This window comes from Elgaria multicarinata, chromosome 22 (genome assembly GCF_023053635.1).
Source record: "Elgaria multicarinata webbii isolate HBS135686 ecotype San Diego chromosome 22, rElgMul1.1.pri, whole genome shotgun sequence".
Classification (NCBI taxonomy): Eukaryota; Metazoa; Chordata; class Lepidosauria; order Squamata; family Anguidae; genus Elgaria; species Elgaria multicarinata.
This window is the reverse complement of record NC_086192.1, coordinates 9,983,460-10,002,392: the sequence shown is the minus strand read 5'-3', so window position 1 is coordinate 10,002,392 and position 18,933 is coordinate 9,983,460. Positions and strand designations below refer to the sequence as shown.

Below are 18,933 nucleotides of genomic sequence, written 5' to 3'. Positions count from 1 at the left end.
CCGTGTGCAACTGGTTTTGGAGGCCCATACCCATGTACCACAGTTCTGTACACACTTACTGAACTAGTAATGGGCTTGGTGTCGGTGAGCATAAGTAAGACAAAGCGAAAGCTGAGACAGGAGCAGTGGTCTCCTTTTTCCTCACCTAATTATATGGTGCTGGAAAAGGGGAACTGACACCTGCGGTGTACTAATTAGATGTGGACACAAAGATGTTGTGTTTTTTTTTAATTGAGATGATTCTAACCCATTTGAAAATAGAGGGAAAAGAAATTCGTTGCTGCCTAGAGTTCTTGCGGAACTCTCCTGAGACTATATAGGAGGAAATACTACGTGAATGGTGTTGTGGGAGAGCCAGCGTAGTGCTTGAAGTGTTTGCCTTGACAAGGGAGGCATGGATTCAAATCCCTGCTCAGCCGTGAAGCTAACTGGGTCACCTTGGGTTAGATCGCGATACGTGTTCAGTGGCCCATCTCTCAGAAAGTGATAAATGGGTCATGAGCTCATTGGAGGAAGGATGGGATACAAATGTGGGAAGCAATTAAATATTCTACCCAAAGAAGGGTTTTGCATTTCCAACTTTTACTCATTGTAACAAAATCTCCCCCTCCCCCCAGATTAATGGTGCAGTGCAGGAAACCTCTAAAGGTCTCCGATGAATTGGTGCAGCAGTATCAGAGCAAGAATCAGTATCTAGCGGCGATGGAAGCTGACCAGGAGCCGGAAATGGACCCCTATGCATTCGTTGATGGTGACGAAGAATTCCCCTTTCCCGATAAAAAGGACAGGCAGAACAGTGAACGAGAAGTCGGGAAAAAACACAAGGTGAGTGGAAAAGTCAAGTTGCGAACCAGCACAGCAAGTATGCTAACAGCAAGGGACCAGGGAGATTTTCAGGGATGGTTCCTGTGGTGAATATGCACAGGCTGGGATTTTAAAAAACCACATACCTAGACAGGAGAACTGTGGGCTTGTGTTTCTCAAACAGCAGCCTTACCACGGACACCAACACCCGAGGCCATGTGGTCACCTGCTTTTGAAAGCACATTGTGAAAGTGCTTAGAGGCCTACTGCTCAGAGGGAAGTCAGAAATCCTACAGTGCTTGCCTAAGCTCTTACGTGCACCTACAGTAGCTCTTTGAATCCCAGCTGTGGAAAAGCGATAGTTTCAGGACTTAAAAATCCATACAGACTTTCAACGAAGAATCTGAGCACATTTCGCACAAAGAAATGTTTCTGTTTAAAATCCTTCCCCTGAAGCATTCACATATGCCTTCAATTCCATTGTAATGCTTTCTGCTTGGTTATTTGTCCGTGGGGTTTGTTCATGAAGCATTGCTGGGGAGAGCATTGCATGCAAACCTCAGCTTGGTTTGCATGCAGAATCCTTGGCTTCTCTAGTTAAAAGGTGGCAGGTAATGGGGAAGGTTTCTATGTGAGACTCAGGAGCATCAATGCCAGTAGGATTAGGCAATACTTGGTGTGGTGGTCAAATAGACAGTACCAGGCATGGCGGACAAGTAGCCGAACCTGGTGTAACGCAGCCCTCCATCTTTCACAAATGTGTCAGAAGAGAACTAAGCAACCGTTGTTTACTCAATACCTAGTCGTTCTCGGTGTTGAAATCACCATCATTGGAAATCTTGGTCCATGAGAAAAGAGGGGAAAAACGAGCATGTATAAAATACATTTCCTATTCAGGTTATGAAAGTATGTGGAAGAAAGAGCCCTTGAAATATCCAGAGAGTAGCTGCGTTGGCCTCTGATTCTGCCTTTCCCTTTTCTAGTCTGCTCCCGTTTTAGTTCGGAGGTGCTATAGGTCAAAGGAGAGAGCACGTGCTTTGCAGGCGCGAGGTCCCAGATTCGGGTCTAGCATCTGCATGTAAAAGGATCTTGGGCAGCAGTTCTGGGAAAGGCCTTTTCCTGGAAGGCCACTGTCAATGGGGGGCTAGATGGTCTGACTTTGGGGAAGGCAGATTTCTATGTTAATGATTCATGTGAACTAGACACATATTCACATATGGTGCCTGATGCTGGAGGGGTGGGTTTTTTTTGTGTTTTTGCAGACTGAAGAAGGGGCGCCCAATGTTGGAGAGGATGCAATGTCGCTTTTTAGCCCTTCTGTCAAACAAGGTAAAACGGTTATTTATTTATTTGTTTGTTTGTAAATGTGGTTTTAGTTCCTTTGAAAAATCTGATAGATTTACAAGAATACGTTAGTTTATTTCATTTTTGGGATTATAATTGAACTTCACATGTTGTTAGACCCCTGCAATTTTAACTAATGTTGAGCCTTCTCTCTCTCTCTCTCTCTCTCTCTCTCTCTCTCTCTCCCCAGCACTAGATGCCCAGCGTGTTCCCCCTCACAATCGCACGGCATCAACTAGTTTGTTTCATGAGAATGACCTGGTTGTCTCCTACACTGACCTCGACAATCTCTTCAACTCCGATGAAGATGAGCTAACAGTAAGTGGTTTGTGAAAACTTGCTTGATAGTTTTATATCGTGTTGGTGGTCAAAAAGCATCATATGCAGTGATGGCAGTAAATAAATAAAAATAAGAAAAATGGCTTATGCTTACAGCTTCCGTGCTATTTCAGATAATTTCCAAATGAACTGGGTGTGTTTGACTAACCTTAATCTTGCCCTACTACTGTTGATGTGCAACATGATCTTTCCTGTTCTCCTCGAGTGGCATTGTGTAATCTAGAGGATCATCAGCTGATGTCGTGAGGCCTGGAGAATGTTTGCCCCTGTGCAGGGGGTGGGATAGGGCAGTTTCCAATTCCCCAACTTGGCAGCTATGAATGTTTCTTTTTGGAATAGGTGTTTCAATTGCAAGTTGATTTCTTTATGCCCTTTCTCAGTCCAGAAAACGTTTAAGGCAGGTTCACAGCTGCAGTTTTCATCACTTGATGGCTTGAATGCGTGAAGTAGCTGAAGTAGAGTCAGTGTCATAAAAAAGGCTTCTCCTCAAACGAATTCATTTTAAAGGAGACGGTTTGCACAATGAGTTTTAGCTGAGAGTCAGTGAGAGTGACATACGTGCAAGTGTGCAAATTGGTCCTTGCATTCTTCTTCTTTATCAACATCCTCAGTGAGGTCAATGATGTTGAGGGAAACAGTTTGCTTAGACAATCCATTGCTTGGATGATAAGTTGCTCAGAGTCACACTGAACAGCACCCCCCCCTTTCTTAATAAGAGCAATGTTTGTGCTTTGGTGGCCGACTGTCTGTTCTCTGTATATATTCAACGTTTTCTCCTCAAATTTAATAGTTGGATTGAAACTTTGACTCAAATACTGCCATTACAATATATGCAAACAATTGAAATGCTTATCCTGCGACATGATTTGGACTGGACTGTTTTATTCGGCCACTTGCTTGCATTTTCTCAGAATGTGTATATTTTTTAGATTTGTGTGGTGGTGTAGTTTGAATTTTTAAGTGGCTGTGTGTATACGTTTTCTAGAAAAGTGACCTAAAATATGTTTGTTGCAATGACTGGGATCCTAAGGCTCAGTTCAGACAACTTGTTCCTCTACACAGTGGGAAAACTCCACTCAACGGTTGAGTTTTTAGGAGGTACTCACCACACAGCATGTTCTAACTCCACCGTTGTGTGACTGTGGAGTTGAGTAAAAGGCAATGCAACATTTGAGTGACAGTTCCTCCCCCCTCTCTCCTCCCCCAGTCCTCTCGATGGTATCCCATCAGCCATTGCTACAAAAAAGCAATCATGGTGGCTCTCCTAGAGCGGCATTCTCTCCTTTTGCCGCTCTTGCCAGGGAACTCTGTAACCAGTGGGAAAAGTCAAATCAACGCAACGGAAAACTCCGTGGAGCCCGCCACACAACACAGTAGTTGTGCAGGAACTCTTCTCTGCACAGCGTGGATATTCAGCATGGAGTGTTTTCTAAAAAATACTCCTCCATGGGATGGAGTTCTCCCTCCAGACAACACATTTCTCAACAGTGGTGTAAAAACTCCACTGTGAAGTTCTAAAACCACCGTTGTGAAATGTGTTGTCTGAACTGAGCCTAAGAGATACAGAGGTTGGACATGCCCAGTGGGATTTCTGCCTAATTTGAATAGCAGGACTCCTTATGCTTTGAAGCTCCCACCCATTTCTGAAGTCATCCTCCAAATGACATGGCTTTTTAAGTTACAAAGTTGATGAAGCTTCTTTAAATCTTATTTTCATTGGCCTGTATATTACATCTATGGAGTCATTTTCCTCCTCTTCCGTCTCCAGCCTGGGTCTAGAAGAATGCTGAATGGATCTGATGACAAATCCAACTGCAAAGAGTCAAAAGCAGGAAACTTGGACCCATTGTCATGCATAAGTAAGCCAGCTTCATCGTTTAAAACTTTAATTATCTGCTTTTATCATATGAGGGATTTCATTTGTATAGATGTCATTCATAAGTAAGCCACCTACATACTATTATTTATATAACTTTAATTTTTTGCTTTTAGCAGAACGTGTTTTTATTAGCACTTGGGAGAGGTAAAGTTGTTTGCCAAAACCCTGCTCTAAACTTGTGCAGGATATAATGTGCACAAACACACAGAAAGTATCTTGATAGTTGGGACATATGGTAGTAAGCGCATGAGAATCGTTGTGCAGTGACCACAGCCCAACATCTTAAACAAAGCAATCCTTTTAAATATACACCAGGTACGGCAGATCTTCATAAAATGTATCCCACACCACCATCCTTGGAGCAACACATTATGGGGTTTTCTCCCATGAATATGAACAATAAGGAATATGGCAGCATGGACACCACGCCTGGAGGAACTGTCCTTGAAGGAAATGGCGCTACTGCTGGCGTTCAGTTCAGAATTGAGGTTGACGAGGGATTCTGTAGTCCAAAGCCCTCGGAAATAAAGGTACGCAAAGTCTTGCCATTCCTGAATTTTCTTTTTGTTGTCTACTTTTAACATTCTGCTGTGCCCAGTTGTGCTGTCTTGAGCTTATCAGGTATTAAAGGATAACCATTTTGGGCTGCATTAATAGGAGTATATCTTCCAAATCACACAAGGTATTAGTTCCCCTCTATTTGGCACTGGTGAGGGCTCATCTTGAGTACTGTGTCCAGTTCTGGGCACCACACTTCAAGAAGGATGCAGACAAGCTGGAGCGGGTTCAGAGGAGGGCAACAAGCATGATCAGGGGTCTGGAAACAAAGCCCTACGAGGAAGACTGAAAGAACTGGGTATGTTTAGCCTGGAGAAGAGAAGACTGAAGGGAGATGTGATAGCACTCTTCAAGTCCTTGAAAGGTTGTCACAGAGGAGGGCCGGGATCTTTGCTCAATCATCCCAGAATGCAGAATAATGGGCTCAAGTTGCAGGAAGCTGGATTTCAGCTGGAAGCCAGATTCCAGCTGGACATCAGGAAAACCTTCCTAATTGTTAGAGCAGTATGACAATGGAACCAATGACCTAGGGAGGGCGTGGGCTCTAGAGGCCTTCAAGAGGCAGCTGGACAGCTAACTTTCAGTTGGATTCCTGCACTGAGCAGGGGGTTGGACTTGATGGCCTCATCGGTCCTTCCAACTCTACTATTCTATGTTTTTTTTTCTGTCCACATGGAGCTCTTCATTTATGTTCACTCTGGTTTGGTTGCTAGGATTACTCATACGTTTATAAGCCCGAGAACAGCCAAGCTTTTGTGGGGTGCTCCATGTTTGCTCCGTTGAAGACTCTCCCGAGCCAGTGTGTCCCGGCCATCAAACTGCCAGAGGAATGTGTTTACCGTCAGAGTTGGACAGTTGGCAAGTTGGAGCTGCTTCCTCCAGGACCCGCAATGCCGTTCATCAAAGAGGGGTATGTGTTTGAATGTGAAAGGGTATTATTAGTTATTTCATTTCTATACCGCCTGATAGCCGAAGCTCTAAATAAAAGTAGTTTAAAACGTTTAACACCCAAAAATTAAAACAATGTATACAGCTAAAATAATTTAAATAACAGTGTCCCCCCCCCCCCATAGACTTGTTCTAAAACAGCAGACGTAAATGCCTCATTATATACCATTAAATTACCTGGCACTGAAAAGATGACAGTATTGGTGCCAGGTGGGCCTCAGTGGGGAGCTCATAGTCATGGGACCACCACTGAGAAGGCCCCTCTCCCTTGTTGCCACCTTCCGAGCCTCCCTCGGAAGGCACTTGGAGGGAGGCCCTGAACATAGTGGCCGGGTGTATGTTCGGGTTGGGAGAGGCGTTCTGTCAAGTTTTGCAATCCCAAACTGTGTAAGGTTTATAGATTAAAACCAGCACCTTCAGTCGGACTCAGAAACATACAGAAGCCAATTGCAGTTTCTGAACAGTCTTCAAGGGCAGCCCCATGTAGAGTGCATTGCAGCAGTCTAACTTGGGGGGTGTACCAGAGTGTAGATTACTGAAACCAGGCTATTTCTGTCCAGATAGGGGCATAACTGGGCCACCAGCTGAAGCTCGTAAAAGGCACTCTGTGCCACCGAGGCCACCTGAACCCTCAAGTTGGTGTAGCGGCTAAAGTGTTGGACTGGGAGTCAGGAGATCCGGGTTCTAGTCCCCACTTGGCCATGGAAGCTCCCTGGGTGACTTTAGGCCAGTCACAGACTCTCAGCCCAACCTACCTCACAGGGTTGTTGTTGTGAGGATAAAATGGAGAGGAGGAGGATTATGTACGCCACCTTGGATTCCTTGGAGGAAAAAGGCGGGATATAAATGCAATAAATAAAAAAATAAAGTGGCAGAAGTGGCTGCAGGAGATTGGGAGCATCACCTACGCAACCTCTATTAAATGGGTTGGCACTAGAGCAGCCTGGTGCTCTTCAGATGTGTCGGACTACAGGTCCCATAATCCCCTGTTATGCTGATTTAGGGTTATGGGAGTTGTAGTCCCAACACATTTGGAGGGTGCCAAATTGGGGAAGGCTGTACAAGAGCACAGGGATGCATTTGCTCAAGCGTTTGCTCTGTGGGGCCTGTGGGGGGGGGGCGGGGGGGGGCGGAGTTCCTCCTGGGTCTGTTAGAAGCCCATTAAGTTTAGTGACTTGATCATTCCTTCGAAGTAAAATGGTCTAAAAAATGGTGGCAAGACACTTAAGAAGAAGCACACTCTCTAAACATTCCGTGCCAATGTTAAGCTGTCACTTAAAATTATTTATTTCCCCTCCCCGTTTTAGAAATCGCTCTTTAAAACAGGTGTAAATTTCATCCATTGACTCTTGTGTCATGAATTTCTTGGGGGTGCTTAGTAGTATAAATTTAGTTTTAATAAGCCGTGAAGAATACTAGAAAGTAAATGCAAACCAGGGGTTCTACTCTGCTTCTGGCGGCATTATAGCGCTGGGTATGTGGCGTGTGTGTGTGTCAGTGTCAATTTTTCTTTGTTTGGTTTGACAGAAAAGAAATCATTGCTCTCAAATGTCACGTTTCGAATGGAACCTTTAATAAATTGCTGGGCCTGCCCTGAATGTTTAGAAATGAACATTTAATGTCAGCATGCAAAGGACGATTTCAGAGACTCCAAAATAGACTCCAGGAAAGCTTTTCCCTTAATTTCTTTCTAGTGCTGCCTCACTACTGCTTCCTGCCCCAATCGACGGCTAATTCGGCACTGTCTGTCTATAAATACAATGCATGTAAAAAGTGGTCTTCCCAGCAACACTGCTGCACAGCCAATCAGATTTGATTCCATGATAACATCACTGAGGGCAAATGAAGCCAATTCAGTTCTTAAGCTAAAAGTAGTAATTTGTGAGGTGCCGCTTGAATGTAAGGTGGGTGGATCTCACAAAGCTTTGCAAAAAAAAAAAAAGGGCTGCATTTCACTGCTGGACCAGGGTGGGTGGGAGCGAATGTTCGTAAATTCCCTCCTCCTGTTTTCGATTCTGCCTTCGAAGCCGTATTATAAAATAAGGATTTGATATTGCTGGTCTTGTAGCTTGGACGTCTCGCTTTCCCCTCTTTTAATCGTCTCTAGTCTTTCCTGCTCTTAAGAGCATAAAAATTAATGTCCGTTCATGTGCATGGGTTCTGTGGTGTAGAAGGCCTCTGCAGATTTATGAGGACTTCTCAGTTCTGATATGCAGCTTAAGTATTGCGCACACACTGCCCCTCTGGTTTCAGTGACAGGTTAGTATGTGCCATTGTGTTTTGCCCAGTCACTTGGATTGCTTCCAGCAACTTGTCTGGAGAGTGTGTGTATGTTTTATAGTGGTCTGGAGTGTCCTGTTTGAAATGTTTGGCCAAAATTCTTCCCCTTCCTTGTTCTAGCGATGGGAGCACGATGGATCAGGAGTACGGCCCTGCCTACACTCCGCAAACACATACTCCCTTTGGAATGCCCCCCAGCAGCGCCCCACCCAGCAACGGTGGGGCCGGCATCCTCCCTTCGCCTTCCACCCCGCGTTTCCCAACTCCTCGGACGCCACGGACGCCTCGGACTCCCCGCGGGGCCGGGGGGCCGGCCAGCGCTCAAGGTTCAGTCAAGTACGAGAATTCGGACTTATATTCACCAGCTTCGACGCCGTCGACGTGCCGACCGCTGAACTCCGTTGAGCCTGCCACCGTTCCCTCGATCCCGGAAGCCCACAGCCTTTACGTCAACCTCATCCTCTCTGAATCTGTGATGAATCTCTTCAAAGACTGTAACTTTGACAGCTGTTGCATTTGCGTCTGCAACATGAACATCAAAGGTGCTGATGTTGGAGTTTACATTCCGGATCCGACGCAGGAGGCCCAGTACCGGTGCACCTGCGGCTTCAGCGCGGTTATGAACAGGAAGTTTGGCAACAGCTCCGGATTGTTCCTCGAGGACGAGTTGGACATCCTGGGACGCAACTCGGAATGCGGCAAAGAGGCGGAGAAACGCTTCGAGGCCCTGCGCGCCGCTTCCGTGGACCACAGCGGGGGGCCGAAGGAGGCTGACCGGCTACCTGACGAGCTGATACTCCTGCTGCAAGACCAGTGCACCAACTTGTTTTCACCGTTTGGAGCGGCGGATCAGGACCCCTTGCCGAAAGCCGGCGCCGTCGGCAACCTGGTACGGGCTGAGGAAAGGGACTGTTGCAATGACTGTTACCTCGCCTTGGAGCACGGGCGGCAGTTTATGGACAACATGTCAGGAGGGAAAGTCGACGAAGCACTTGTGAAAAGTACTTGCTTGCATCACTGGTCGAAACGAAACGGTGAGTGTTAAGGTTTGCTGGAAAACGAGGAGTTTCCCCGCGCGGATGCTTTTAGGTTTCTCTCCGTGTGTTACCGTATTTCTTCGATTGTAAGACGCCATCGATTGTAAGGCACACACTAATTTCAGTACCACCAACAGAAAAAAAAAACCCTAAGAAACACCCGCGATTCTAAGACGCACCCCATTTTTAGAGATGTTTATATGGGGGGGGGAAGTGTGTCTTAGAATTGAAGAAATAGGGTAAGTAGGGGCTTAAAAGTGATGCACTTCTTTGCCACAGATTGCAGGGAGTAGGTAACTCGGCCGTCCTAATCAGTCCTACATAGCCAGAACTCCCCATTTATTTTTATTCTTTAGAAGGTTGAAAGCTTTGGGCCCTCAGGAAACTCATAGCTTCCCTGGTGATTCGGGCTATGAATAACTTGCTTTGGGAGTACATCCTCTTGCAGCTGAGATCCCTTAAGGGCCCCTCAAGAGACGTGTGAAGGGTGACTGGCTTTGAAGGAAACCCCTTTTGATGAGAGAAGTGGGGTTGCTTATAGGAGGAACATGCCTCGGATATTAGGAAAAGTATGAATGGTTTAATTCAGCCTAGTTTTAGCCAGCTCTGCTGTTGTATGACCAGCATTCCCCAAGGTGGGCCCCTCCAGATGTTCTGAACTACAACGTCCAGCATTCTTGAGCATTGGTCATGCTGTCTGGTTATGATGGCAGTTGGAGTCCGAAGCATCTCTAGCACAGCGTCTTGGGGAAAGGCTGGTGCAGACGTTTAAACAGGCTCTGATGGCATATTCGAAGCAGTACACTAAGCTGATAGTGTCTTTGCAACCTTATGTTTTGATTTTTAAAGTAAGATATTGAGCAATGCACAACGAAATGTATAAGGCAGTTCTACAAATGCAGCAGGTTGTGTTTCCTGGGCACAAACGCATCACATGTTTAAGTTTACAAGGTCTAGAAATTAGAAATGCAGTTGTTGTCAAGTAGGGACCATGACTGGGACGCGGCTTTGCGGCTCCTTTCGACTAACTTTGGTTCTTTTGCAGTTGTAGACGTGAGCATGCAGTGTTCTCAGGACATCTTTCGCATGCTGCTCTCACTCCAGCCGGTCCTTCAGGATGCAATTCAGAAAAAACGAACCGTTCGCTCTTGGGGGGTGCAGGGTCCTCTCACGTGGCAGCAGTTCCACAAAATGGCTGGCCGAGGCTCTTATGGTAAACGCTGTTCTCGATCAGTAACTTGTATCTGCTGTAAATCCAGAACGTTTCTTCCTTAATGGGTAGGCTTTGCATGGGCGGGTAGGGAGGTGACTCTGTTTTAAACAATCCTCATGTTTTACCTCCATTACTGCTTTCCTCATCCTGGTGCCCTCCAGATGTCTTGGACTACAACTCCCACAATCCCCCAGCTCAACACCTCTGGAGGGCACCAGGTTGTGGGGAGGCTGATATAGAGGGGAAATTAATTTATTATTTAGTGCCTGGGAAATGTAATTATTTTAGGAATAAGTAGTGTGCTTAAATGTCACATGCCACACTATAGCAAGATTTTGAACTGCAAGGAATTAAGGCCAGAGCCCTTTAGAACTATTATTATTATTATTATTATTATTATTATTATTATTATTATTATTATATTTATTTATTTGTATCCTGCCTTTTGCCCAATGCTGGGCCTCAAGGCGGCCTTACAAAGTTTAAAATATACATTGGGGGGGGGGGAACAAAACCATAAACATTTAAAATACACAACAAAATTATAAGACATTAACATAGATGGAGGGGCAGACTATTCTCCAAAGGCCTGCTGGAACAAAAAAGTTTTAGCCTGCTTCCGAAAGCCCATCAAGGAGGGAGCCGGTCTAGCTTCCCCGGGAAGAGAGTTCCAGAGCACCAGAGCAGCCACTGAGAAGGCCCTCTCCCATGTTCCCACTAAGCGCGCCTGTGAAGAAGGTGGGACTGAAAGAAGGGCTTCTCCAGAAGATCTCAAAGCACGGGCAGGCTCATAAGGGAGAATACGGTCTTTCAAATAACCTGTTCCCCTCCTCACAGTGGAATGTAACTGGCCGTACTGCCACCAATTCATACGTTGTGACCAAACCATGGTTGACCTGTCAGAAATGTGCTGTGAGCTTGTTGCTCCCTTCTGTCTCACGCGTGTTAGCTCCGCCCCTCATTTTGCTCGTTTGTGGTAGCCATAGTTAACCAGGGTATTTTAATCAGGCCAACCATGGCTACTGCCAATCATAGCTTGCCTCCAAAACAGAATCGGGAAGTCACTTCAAACCACAGTTCTGATTCTCGTTTGGAGGTGAAGTATGGTTAGCGATAAACTTAGCTTGCCCAATTAGGATATCATTTTTTATTTATTATAGCACTTTTATCTCACCCTTTAGCTAGGGTGACCCTATGAAAAGGCGGACAGGGCTCCTGTATCTATAACAGTGGTATAGAAAAGGGAATTTCAGCAGGTGCCATGTGAAATTCCCTCTTCATCGCAACAGTTAAAGCTGCAGGATCCCTGCCCGCTTTTGTATGTGGTCACTCTAGTATAGCTAGTGCAACTTTTAACTGTTGTGATGAAGAGGGAATTTCACCAGGCGAGGCATGCATACAAATGACACCTGATGAAATTCCCTTTTCTATGCAGCTGTTAAAGATACAGGAGCCCTGTCCTCCTTTTCATAGGGTCACCCTACTTTAGCCAGAAAAGGCTCTCAAGGTAGCGTACAAAATTAATTCTTAAGACAGTCCCTGCTCACAATCTTGCAGCCTAAGAAACATGACACAAAAGGAAAGGGGATTGGGAGGGAGGAGGAAGGGGGGGAGAAGCAAATTTAGGCACTAGATTCTTAGTTGGAAAGTTCAGAAGGTCCTGGACACAGTGGAAGGGCTGCCACTTCCTCTCTTCTCCCACTCATAGCCTCATACACATCCAGGCATGATAGAGGTATGCCTAGTTACTACTTCCTTTCCCTCTGATGGCCTCAGCAGCCACAGTTGGTAGCAGAAGGGAAGGGGGCTCTCAGCTAGATCTCAGCTACAATCCAGTTACCAGTAAGTGGAGGAGGGAATTGATGTATACAAGGGGAGTGAAGGAGCCCACCGCATGCTCCTGACAGCCAAATCATGGTGTGACAATGTTGATTAAATTCAGCTGCTAAGTCTGAATCCCCGTTTGAGCTAAGGATCTAACATGGAAAGAAAAAAGGATGAGCGTGAGGAACCTCATGTCCTGGAGTGAAATTCTGGGTACTTCAGAAATTCTGCTGTCCTCCAGATGTTTTGGACTGGACTTCCCATACGCCCCGGCCAGCATGGCCAGTGGACGGTTATTTTGCAAGTTGTAGCCCAAAACATCTGGAGGGGGCAGTAGGTTGGTTACCCCTGAACTGCCCAGGATCCCACTTCTGGACACGAGGCTTCTTACATCCTAGACTTTAAAGTCCCTTATTCGATCCTGTTTTTCTTAACAAGGCCTCAATATGTTGTCCGGGAGCTTTTGTTCTTCGCTCTGGTTTTTTCGCTTCGCTCGGATGAGGGAAGGCAAATTTTAGAAGAGACTTGCTACTTGATCTGTATGCATCCCAGCCGCCAATTCCACAATCAAAATGTTTGGGAGTGTATTCTGCACACTGCCGCTTAAGACTTTTCAGCTATAGCCTAAATGTTATAGATTTGCTTATTCACAACCTATTTTGACTGTCCAAAGAACTTCAGAACTTTTCTGTAGAGTAGCAAAATAGCGAATGCTTTTGATGGTTACCACCATGAATGTCCTGATGACTGCATTACTGTAAAAGGCACCTGGCGATCGCTTCCTTGTACCTGGAAGCGAACGCTGCGCTGCATTGCATTCTAATAGATGGTGGGGGAAAAAATAACCCTTTCTTGTCCAGGAACTGACGAATCTCCAGAACCACTGCCCATTCCGACTTTTTTGTTGGGATACGATTACGACTTCCTGGTGCTGTCCCCTTTTGCCTTACCGTACTGGGAGAGACTGATGTTGGAGCCTTACGGATCACAGAGAGACATCGCTTACGTGGTGGTGTGTCCAGAGAACGAAGCTCTGCTGAAAGGAGCAAAGACCTTTTTTCGGGACCTGACGGCAATATATGAGGTAAGGATCTTGAGAAGGGACGGGGTGGGGTGGGGGAACACAGGACTGGTGCCAGACTATTTTGCGCCCTAGGCAAGGTGACCTACTTTCACCCCCCACCCTCCCAAAAAAGTGCCAACTTTGATTTTTAAGAACAGATGTTTCCTGGAAAAAATAAGAAGCACAAAACTTGAAACTGCTAAATTTATTTTAAAGTACAAGAAATACGCCATGCCAATTATAGCAAACAAATCGGAAAGGAACGTCTATAGGTCTAAAATGCATTATTTAATAGGAATACCACCTCCAAATCATCCCCCCCCAACTCACACACGTGCGCACACACACACTCAGTATCACTCACTCCAAACAAACACACGCATGAACACATGCATTCACTCAAAGACCCCATGCACCCCATTCACCCATACATTCTCTCTCTCTCTCTCTCTTCCGGGCTCATTCCGGAAGTCTGAACGTAGAGCCCCCACCCCACCCCCACCCCAGCGTCCCTGACTTCGCTTCGGCTGAGAGGGCGCAGGGCACCATCTCGCCCACCCAGGCCCAGCTGAATCCTCGGGCCGGGCCGGCTCACAGCCAACGCGTGTGAGTGCTGCGCTGTGCCCGGCGCCCTCTTAGCTTGGCGCTCTAGGCGGCCGCCTGAGTGGCCTCTATGGTAGCACCAGCCCTGGGAGAACACCGTGTGTGTGTTTGTGCTCCACAGCTCATATCCCTCGCCTTTCTTCATGGCGATCATTCATCAGCTTTGCATTCCAGCTGACGCTTAAAACTCCTGCAGGCCTTATCTCAACAAAGCAACTAAAAGGGATGGTAGAAAGAGATCAAAAGGTCTCCTTTGCGCCTTTCGCAAGGCTTTTTTTAAGTAGCAGTTTTCTTATCCTGCAGACGCCATCAAGTAGTTGAACTGTGGACTGCCCTCCGTGTAAAGCTACGAACCACGTAATTCTAAGGGGTTGAACTTTTTGTATTCTCCTGAATGATGCTGTTTAGCCCATGATTCCAAGTCGCTAGCTCTCTTTAACTACGCCTAATCTACACCAAGCAGGATATTGCACTATATTGCACAGGAATAATGGGCTCAAGTTAAAGGAAGCCAGATTCCAGCTGGACATCAGGAAAAACTTCCTGACTGTTAGAGCAGTACGACAACGGGATCAGTTCCCTAGGGAGGTTGTGGGCTCTCCCACTCTAGAGGCCTTCAAGAGGCAGCTGGACAACCCTCTGTCAGGGATGCTTTAGGGTGGATTCCTGCATTGAGCAGGGGTTTGGACTCGATGGCCTTGTATGCCTCTTCCAACTCTGCTATTCTATGATGAAAGCAGTATATAAAAGGCAGGAGCCACACTGCTGCTTTGTAGCGGTATTGAAGTGCACTGACAACTGTTGGGGCCCATTGACACAGACCATATACCGCTTTCATAGTGCTATATTCTGCTTGGTGTGGCTCTTGCCTTTTATATACCGCTTTCAGACCACTTTTGTAGTGCAATATCCTGCTTGGTGTAAATTAGCCCTGTGTGTAAGAGAACCTTATTGAAAAGGGGTTGCCCATATATTTCAATCATTTTCATCCCTGGCCAGCAGCTAGGTTCTATGGTAGGGTTGCTCTGAAGAGAGGGTGGCGAACTAATTTTCTTCCGCCGCCCCTTACGCCTGGAACGCTCTTCCAGAACATTTGCGAACTACAAGTTCAATCGCAGCTTTTAAAGCTCAGCTAAAAACTTTTATTTTTTCTAAAGCTTTTAAAACTTGATTTTGATCTGACTTTTATACTGTTAGTTTTACTCTACCCTGTGCCTGTTTGGTGCATTCTCTTCCCCTTCTGATTGTTTTATTATGATTTTATTAGAATGTAAGCCTATGCGGCAGGGTTTTGCTATTTTATTGTTTTGCTCTGTACAGCACCATGTACACTGATGGTGCTATATAATAATAATAATAATAATCCTTCATTGTGAGCTCTCCCCACTTAACTGGCCTGCTGGCAGGTCCCTTTGTGACAGCCCTTTCTCACTCTTTCCTTCTTGATTTGGCCGCTGTGGTCCTAGCTGCTACAGTTGAGAAGGCTGGATTTAGCACCTTGACCCCCTCTGTACCTTAAAAGTTTAGGACTTGCAGTAGCCTTCTAAATTCAGTTCCGCTCGAGGATTTATAACGTCAGAAAAAAAGAGGAAAAAAGCTTGCTAAATGCAACAGGGAATCCATGCTGTATTTATATTTACTGTTGGGATAAGAGGGCATTTGCCCCCCTCCCCCCATGGATCCTTCCCGTGAGGAAAGGAGGAATAACCTGCCCTTTATTACTCCAAAACAGAACTTGAGGCATAAGATTGCAAAGCCTTCTATCTCCTATTGTAACAACTCCCCCACCCAACCTCTCCTGTCAGCCTGAATTGACACTTATTAGACAAACACTGAACGTGTTTGAAAAAGTGGGCTCTAAAATTGCTAGTCTCCAAGGTGTCAAGGCACTACTTCTGCATTTTACACTTAAATAATGCATTTCTGTGGGTCTCCCCCTAGCTGCTGTTAATAGGCATACATTTCCAGGAGTGGGATTGCAGCTAAAATGCATAAGCAAGCGGGGGGTTGCCCTTGTGCCTGGTTCGGAAGCTGCAGCTAGTGCAGAATGCAGCGGGTAGAGAGTGCTCAGTGGGAACACCAAGATATACACAAAAGACACCTGTGTTAAAAGGACTGCACTGGCTGCTTATCAGCTATCTAGCCATATTCAAAGTTTTGCTGTTGATATACAAAGCCCTAAACAACTCAGGACCAGGATACCTTCTCTGATCACCTTTCCCAATATACGCCCTTGGTCATTCTAGAGCCAGTACAGAGCCAGTACACTGTCACTAGGTAACAGCATATAAGAGGGCCTTCTCGGTAGTCTCACCCATGCTTTGGAACACCTTCCCACCCTTGTTCAAGAGGCAGAAACTGTGGGGAGCTTGAACGCCTGTTGAAGTCACAGACAGACCCTGTTCAGATGACATGCTAAGCCGCGGTGGTTAAGCGTTTTGAGCTAAACATTATTACGGCTTAGCATGTCATGTGAACCATTCCTAACCATGGTGGTTACATAATCACGGTTTAAACACAGTAACCATTTGCTGCAAGTTAGCGGCCTAATCATGCGTTTTTAGATGGTTGGTTGTTTTTATTCTCTTTGCGATTTTTATGCTCTTCATGATTTTAATTTTTGTGAACCGCCCAGAGAGCTTTGGCTATTGGGCGGTATAAAAATGTAATAAATAAAATAAATAAATTAGCATGTCTGAACAGGTCCATATTTGTTTAATGCAGGCTTTCCCTGGCTTGTAATGGATTCCAACACTGCTTTCTTTTATTATTGTTTTGTTGTTGTCTTTACTGTAATGCTTTTAACTAGTCTTTTATATTGTTGCATACTCTTTTTATATTTGTTTTCTGCAGTATTACACATTTATTGTGAATCACTTGGTGGTTTTAGGATATTAAGCGTAGGATATTATTTTACAAGTAGTGTAAATAAACATCGGAAGGTTAAACTCTTTGTAGACGGAGAATTGTGGGGTGAAATAACAGGGATGCCATCTCTATTGGATAAGAACAGTGTCAAAACGGAGTGCAGTGACACCTTAAGGATGAATGGATTTATTATGGCATAAGCTTTTGTGGAGTAGAATCCATCAGATGCATCTGATGAAGTGAATTCGAATCCATTATAGACGCTCAGGTCATAATGAATCCATTATTGTTTTAAGGTGCTGAAATGCTTTGTTTTTCCTGCAACCTCCTAACACTGCTTCTTTCCTAGAACAACGTGTCCGCCTTTTTGTGGCACGCTTCACGGCTTCATGCCTTGTACCGGAAATATACCATGGGTAGCTAATGTGCAACACCAGGAGTTGTGGCACTTACTCCTCAGGTTCAAATGTATTTGTCTTGGACAGAAGCCATAGCAAAACTCGAGATGGCAAAAGACCTTAAATACAACAACCACAATGTGTACAGAACAGAAGATGGAGCTGCAAAATGATTTCCGCAAAACTGTCGCTACAGAAAATGATGCTTGACTGCCTTTGGTGTCAGCTTTGCAGGCTGCTGCAGGGAGATCCAGAGAGTTCTGGCGACACTAAGAGCGGTCAAAGCAAAAGCTGCTACGTTCAGTTTAACCTCTTTGCCGCTGTTTATCCATAAACACTCCAGCTTTTGAGGCACTCCTGTGTTGGATCACAACTCCCCGCAAGCGTTGGGAGTTGTAGTCCAACACATCTGGAAGGCATCCGGTTAGGGAAGGCTGAGCTATGGGACTTCTCATCTTCTAGAGAGTGATTTGTGTTTCTCAAAACTTCTTGCTTTCTTGGTTTGCTAAGTAATTTACAAAGCTTTATTTAAGCAATAAACATCTCTTCGCACCTGAAGAGAGTCTAATCTCTAGGAACTTTCCCCTAGGCAAAATTATGCAAACTAAGCGAGACAATTGTCTTTTTAAGAAGAATGAAAAGCTTTTTCTTAAGACAGTTACCTTCAGAGAGACGACTTCCTTTTGCTGTCCTTTCTCTCCGTCTGTTTTAGTCTGCGGCGTACTCTAGGATCAGCTAACTGGTCCGTGCGCTCTCCTTCTGAAGTATGTTGGCTTCCCACTGACTGTGTATTATTTGCTTTTGACGAGGTAAGCTCTGGAGGAGAGGGTTCACCACCAGCTGGTGAAGAGCCCGTGAGAGCTTCCTCCCCCACTGGTACAGGCTGGCCTGTTTCTGGCGCCGACTCCTTTACTTCCGAGGGATTCTGATTGATCACTTGAAACACCTTCTTACGAACCAGGGGGAAGCAGAGCTAGATATGACAGAAGGGCACCGACCCCTACGTCGGAGCTGACGCGTGATGCGCTTGCTGAAAGAGTCAGGGTTGCTTGTGCTTTGCACGCTCAACACCCTTGGGTTCCCACTTGTGTGTTTTTTCCCCCAGTCCTGCAGGCTTGGCCAGCATCGACCCATCTGTAAGCTTCTGCCCGATGGGATCATGAGGGTTGGATCCGCTGCTTCAAACAAACTTTCTGAGAAGACGGTGGCCGAGTGGTTCTCTCAGGCAGCTCATGCCAACAACGAATCGTTTTCTAGACTCAAGCTGTACGCTCAAGTCTGCAGATATGATTTGGGTATGTTCCCACGCCCCTCTTTAAAGCTGTCACTTGTCAGAATATTTAACTGGGGTTAATGAAATATATGCCTGCTTGGAACAGAGTTGGAACAGGGTTATTTTTTAAAAAACAACAATTACATTTATAGGCTGCCTTTTTTTCCTCTTGCAAGGAACCCAAGGCGGCTTTACATGCCCCTATTCCTCTCCATTTCATCCTCACAACCACCCTTTGAAGTAGGTTAGGCTGAGAGTCAGGGACTGGCCCAAAGTCACCTGAATATCTCCTGAATCCAAGTCCAACACTCTAACCCTAACCCCTCACTGGCTCTCCGTTTTGCAATGTCATGTGAGAACGCAAACTCATCTCTCTGCAGTCGGACTTACAGCGTACAACCCGCTCAGTCCTGGGGAGGTTGTTCATAACACCTCTTCTGCATATGCTTTGTATAGTAGCGCTGGCCAGACCATCCGACGCAGGAAACTGTTTCGCCATCTC

General features: G+C 45.7%; 1 protein-coding gene across 3 annotated transcripts in view; it reads left to right on the top strand.

The window, feature by feature from the left end:
- The window catches only part of MED13 (mediator complex subunit 13), a 119,627-nt gene that overhangs the window by 80,004 nt on the left and 20,690 nt on the right, over positions 1-18,933 (top strand). For 2 of the 3 annotated variants that reach the window (XR_010026425.1, XM_063146469.1), the window contains exons 10-19: positions 618-825; positions 2,067-2,133; positions 2,339-2,466; positions 4,256-4,346; positions 4,682-4,896; positions 5,638-5,834; positions 8,273-9,186; positions 10,235-10,402; positions 13,087-13,310; positions 18,264-18,453. Coding sequence is in view for 2 of the 3 variants with exons in the window: in XM_063146469.1 (XP_063002539.1) it covers positions 618-825; positions 2,067-2,133; positions 2,339-2,466; positions 4,256-4,346; positions 4,682-4,896; positions 5,638-5,834; positions 8,273-9,186; positions 10,235-10,402; positions 13,087-13,310; positions 18,264-18,453 (2,402 nt within the window). In the remaining variant the exon portion in view is untranslated. The remainder of the gene's footprint in view (positions 1-617; positions 826-2,066; positions 2,134-2,338; positions 2,467-4,255; positions 4,347-4,681; positions 4,897-5,637; positions 5,835-8,272; positions 9,187-10,234; positions 10,403-13,086; positions 13,311-18,263; positions 18,454-18,933) is intronic. The other variant, XM_063146470.1, reaches the window with a different exon arrangement.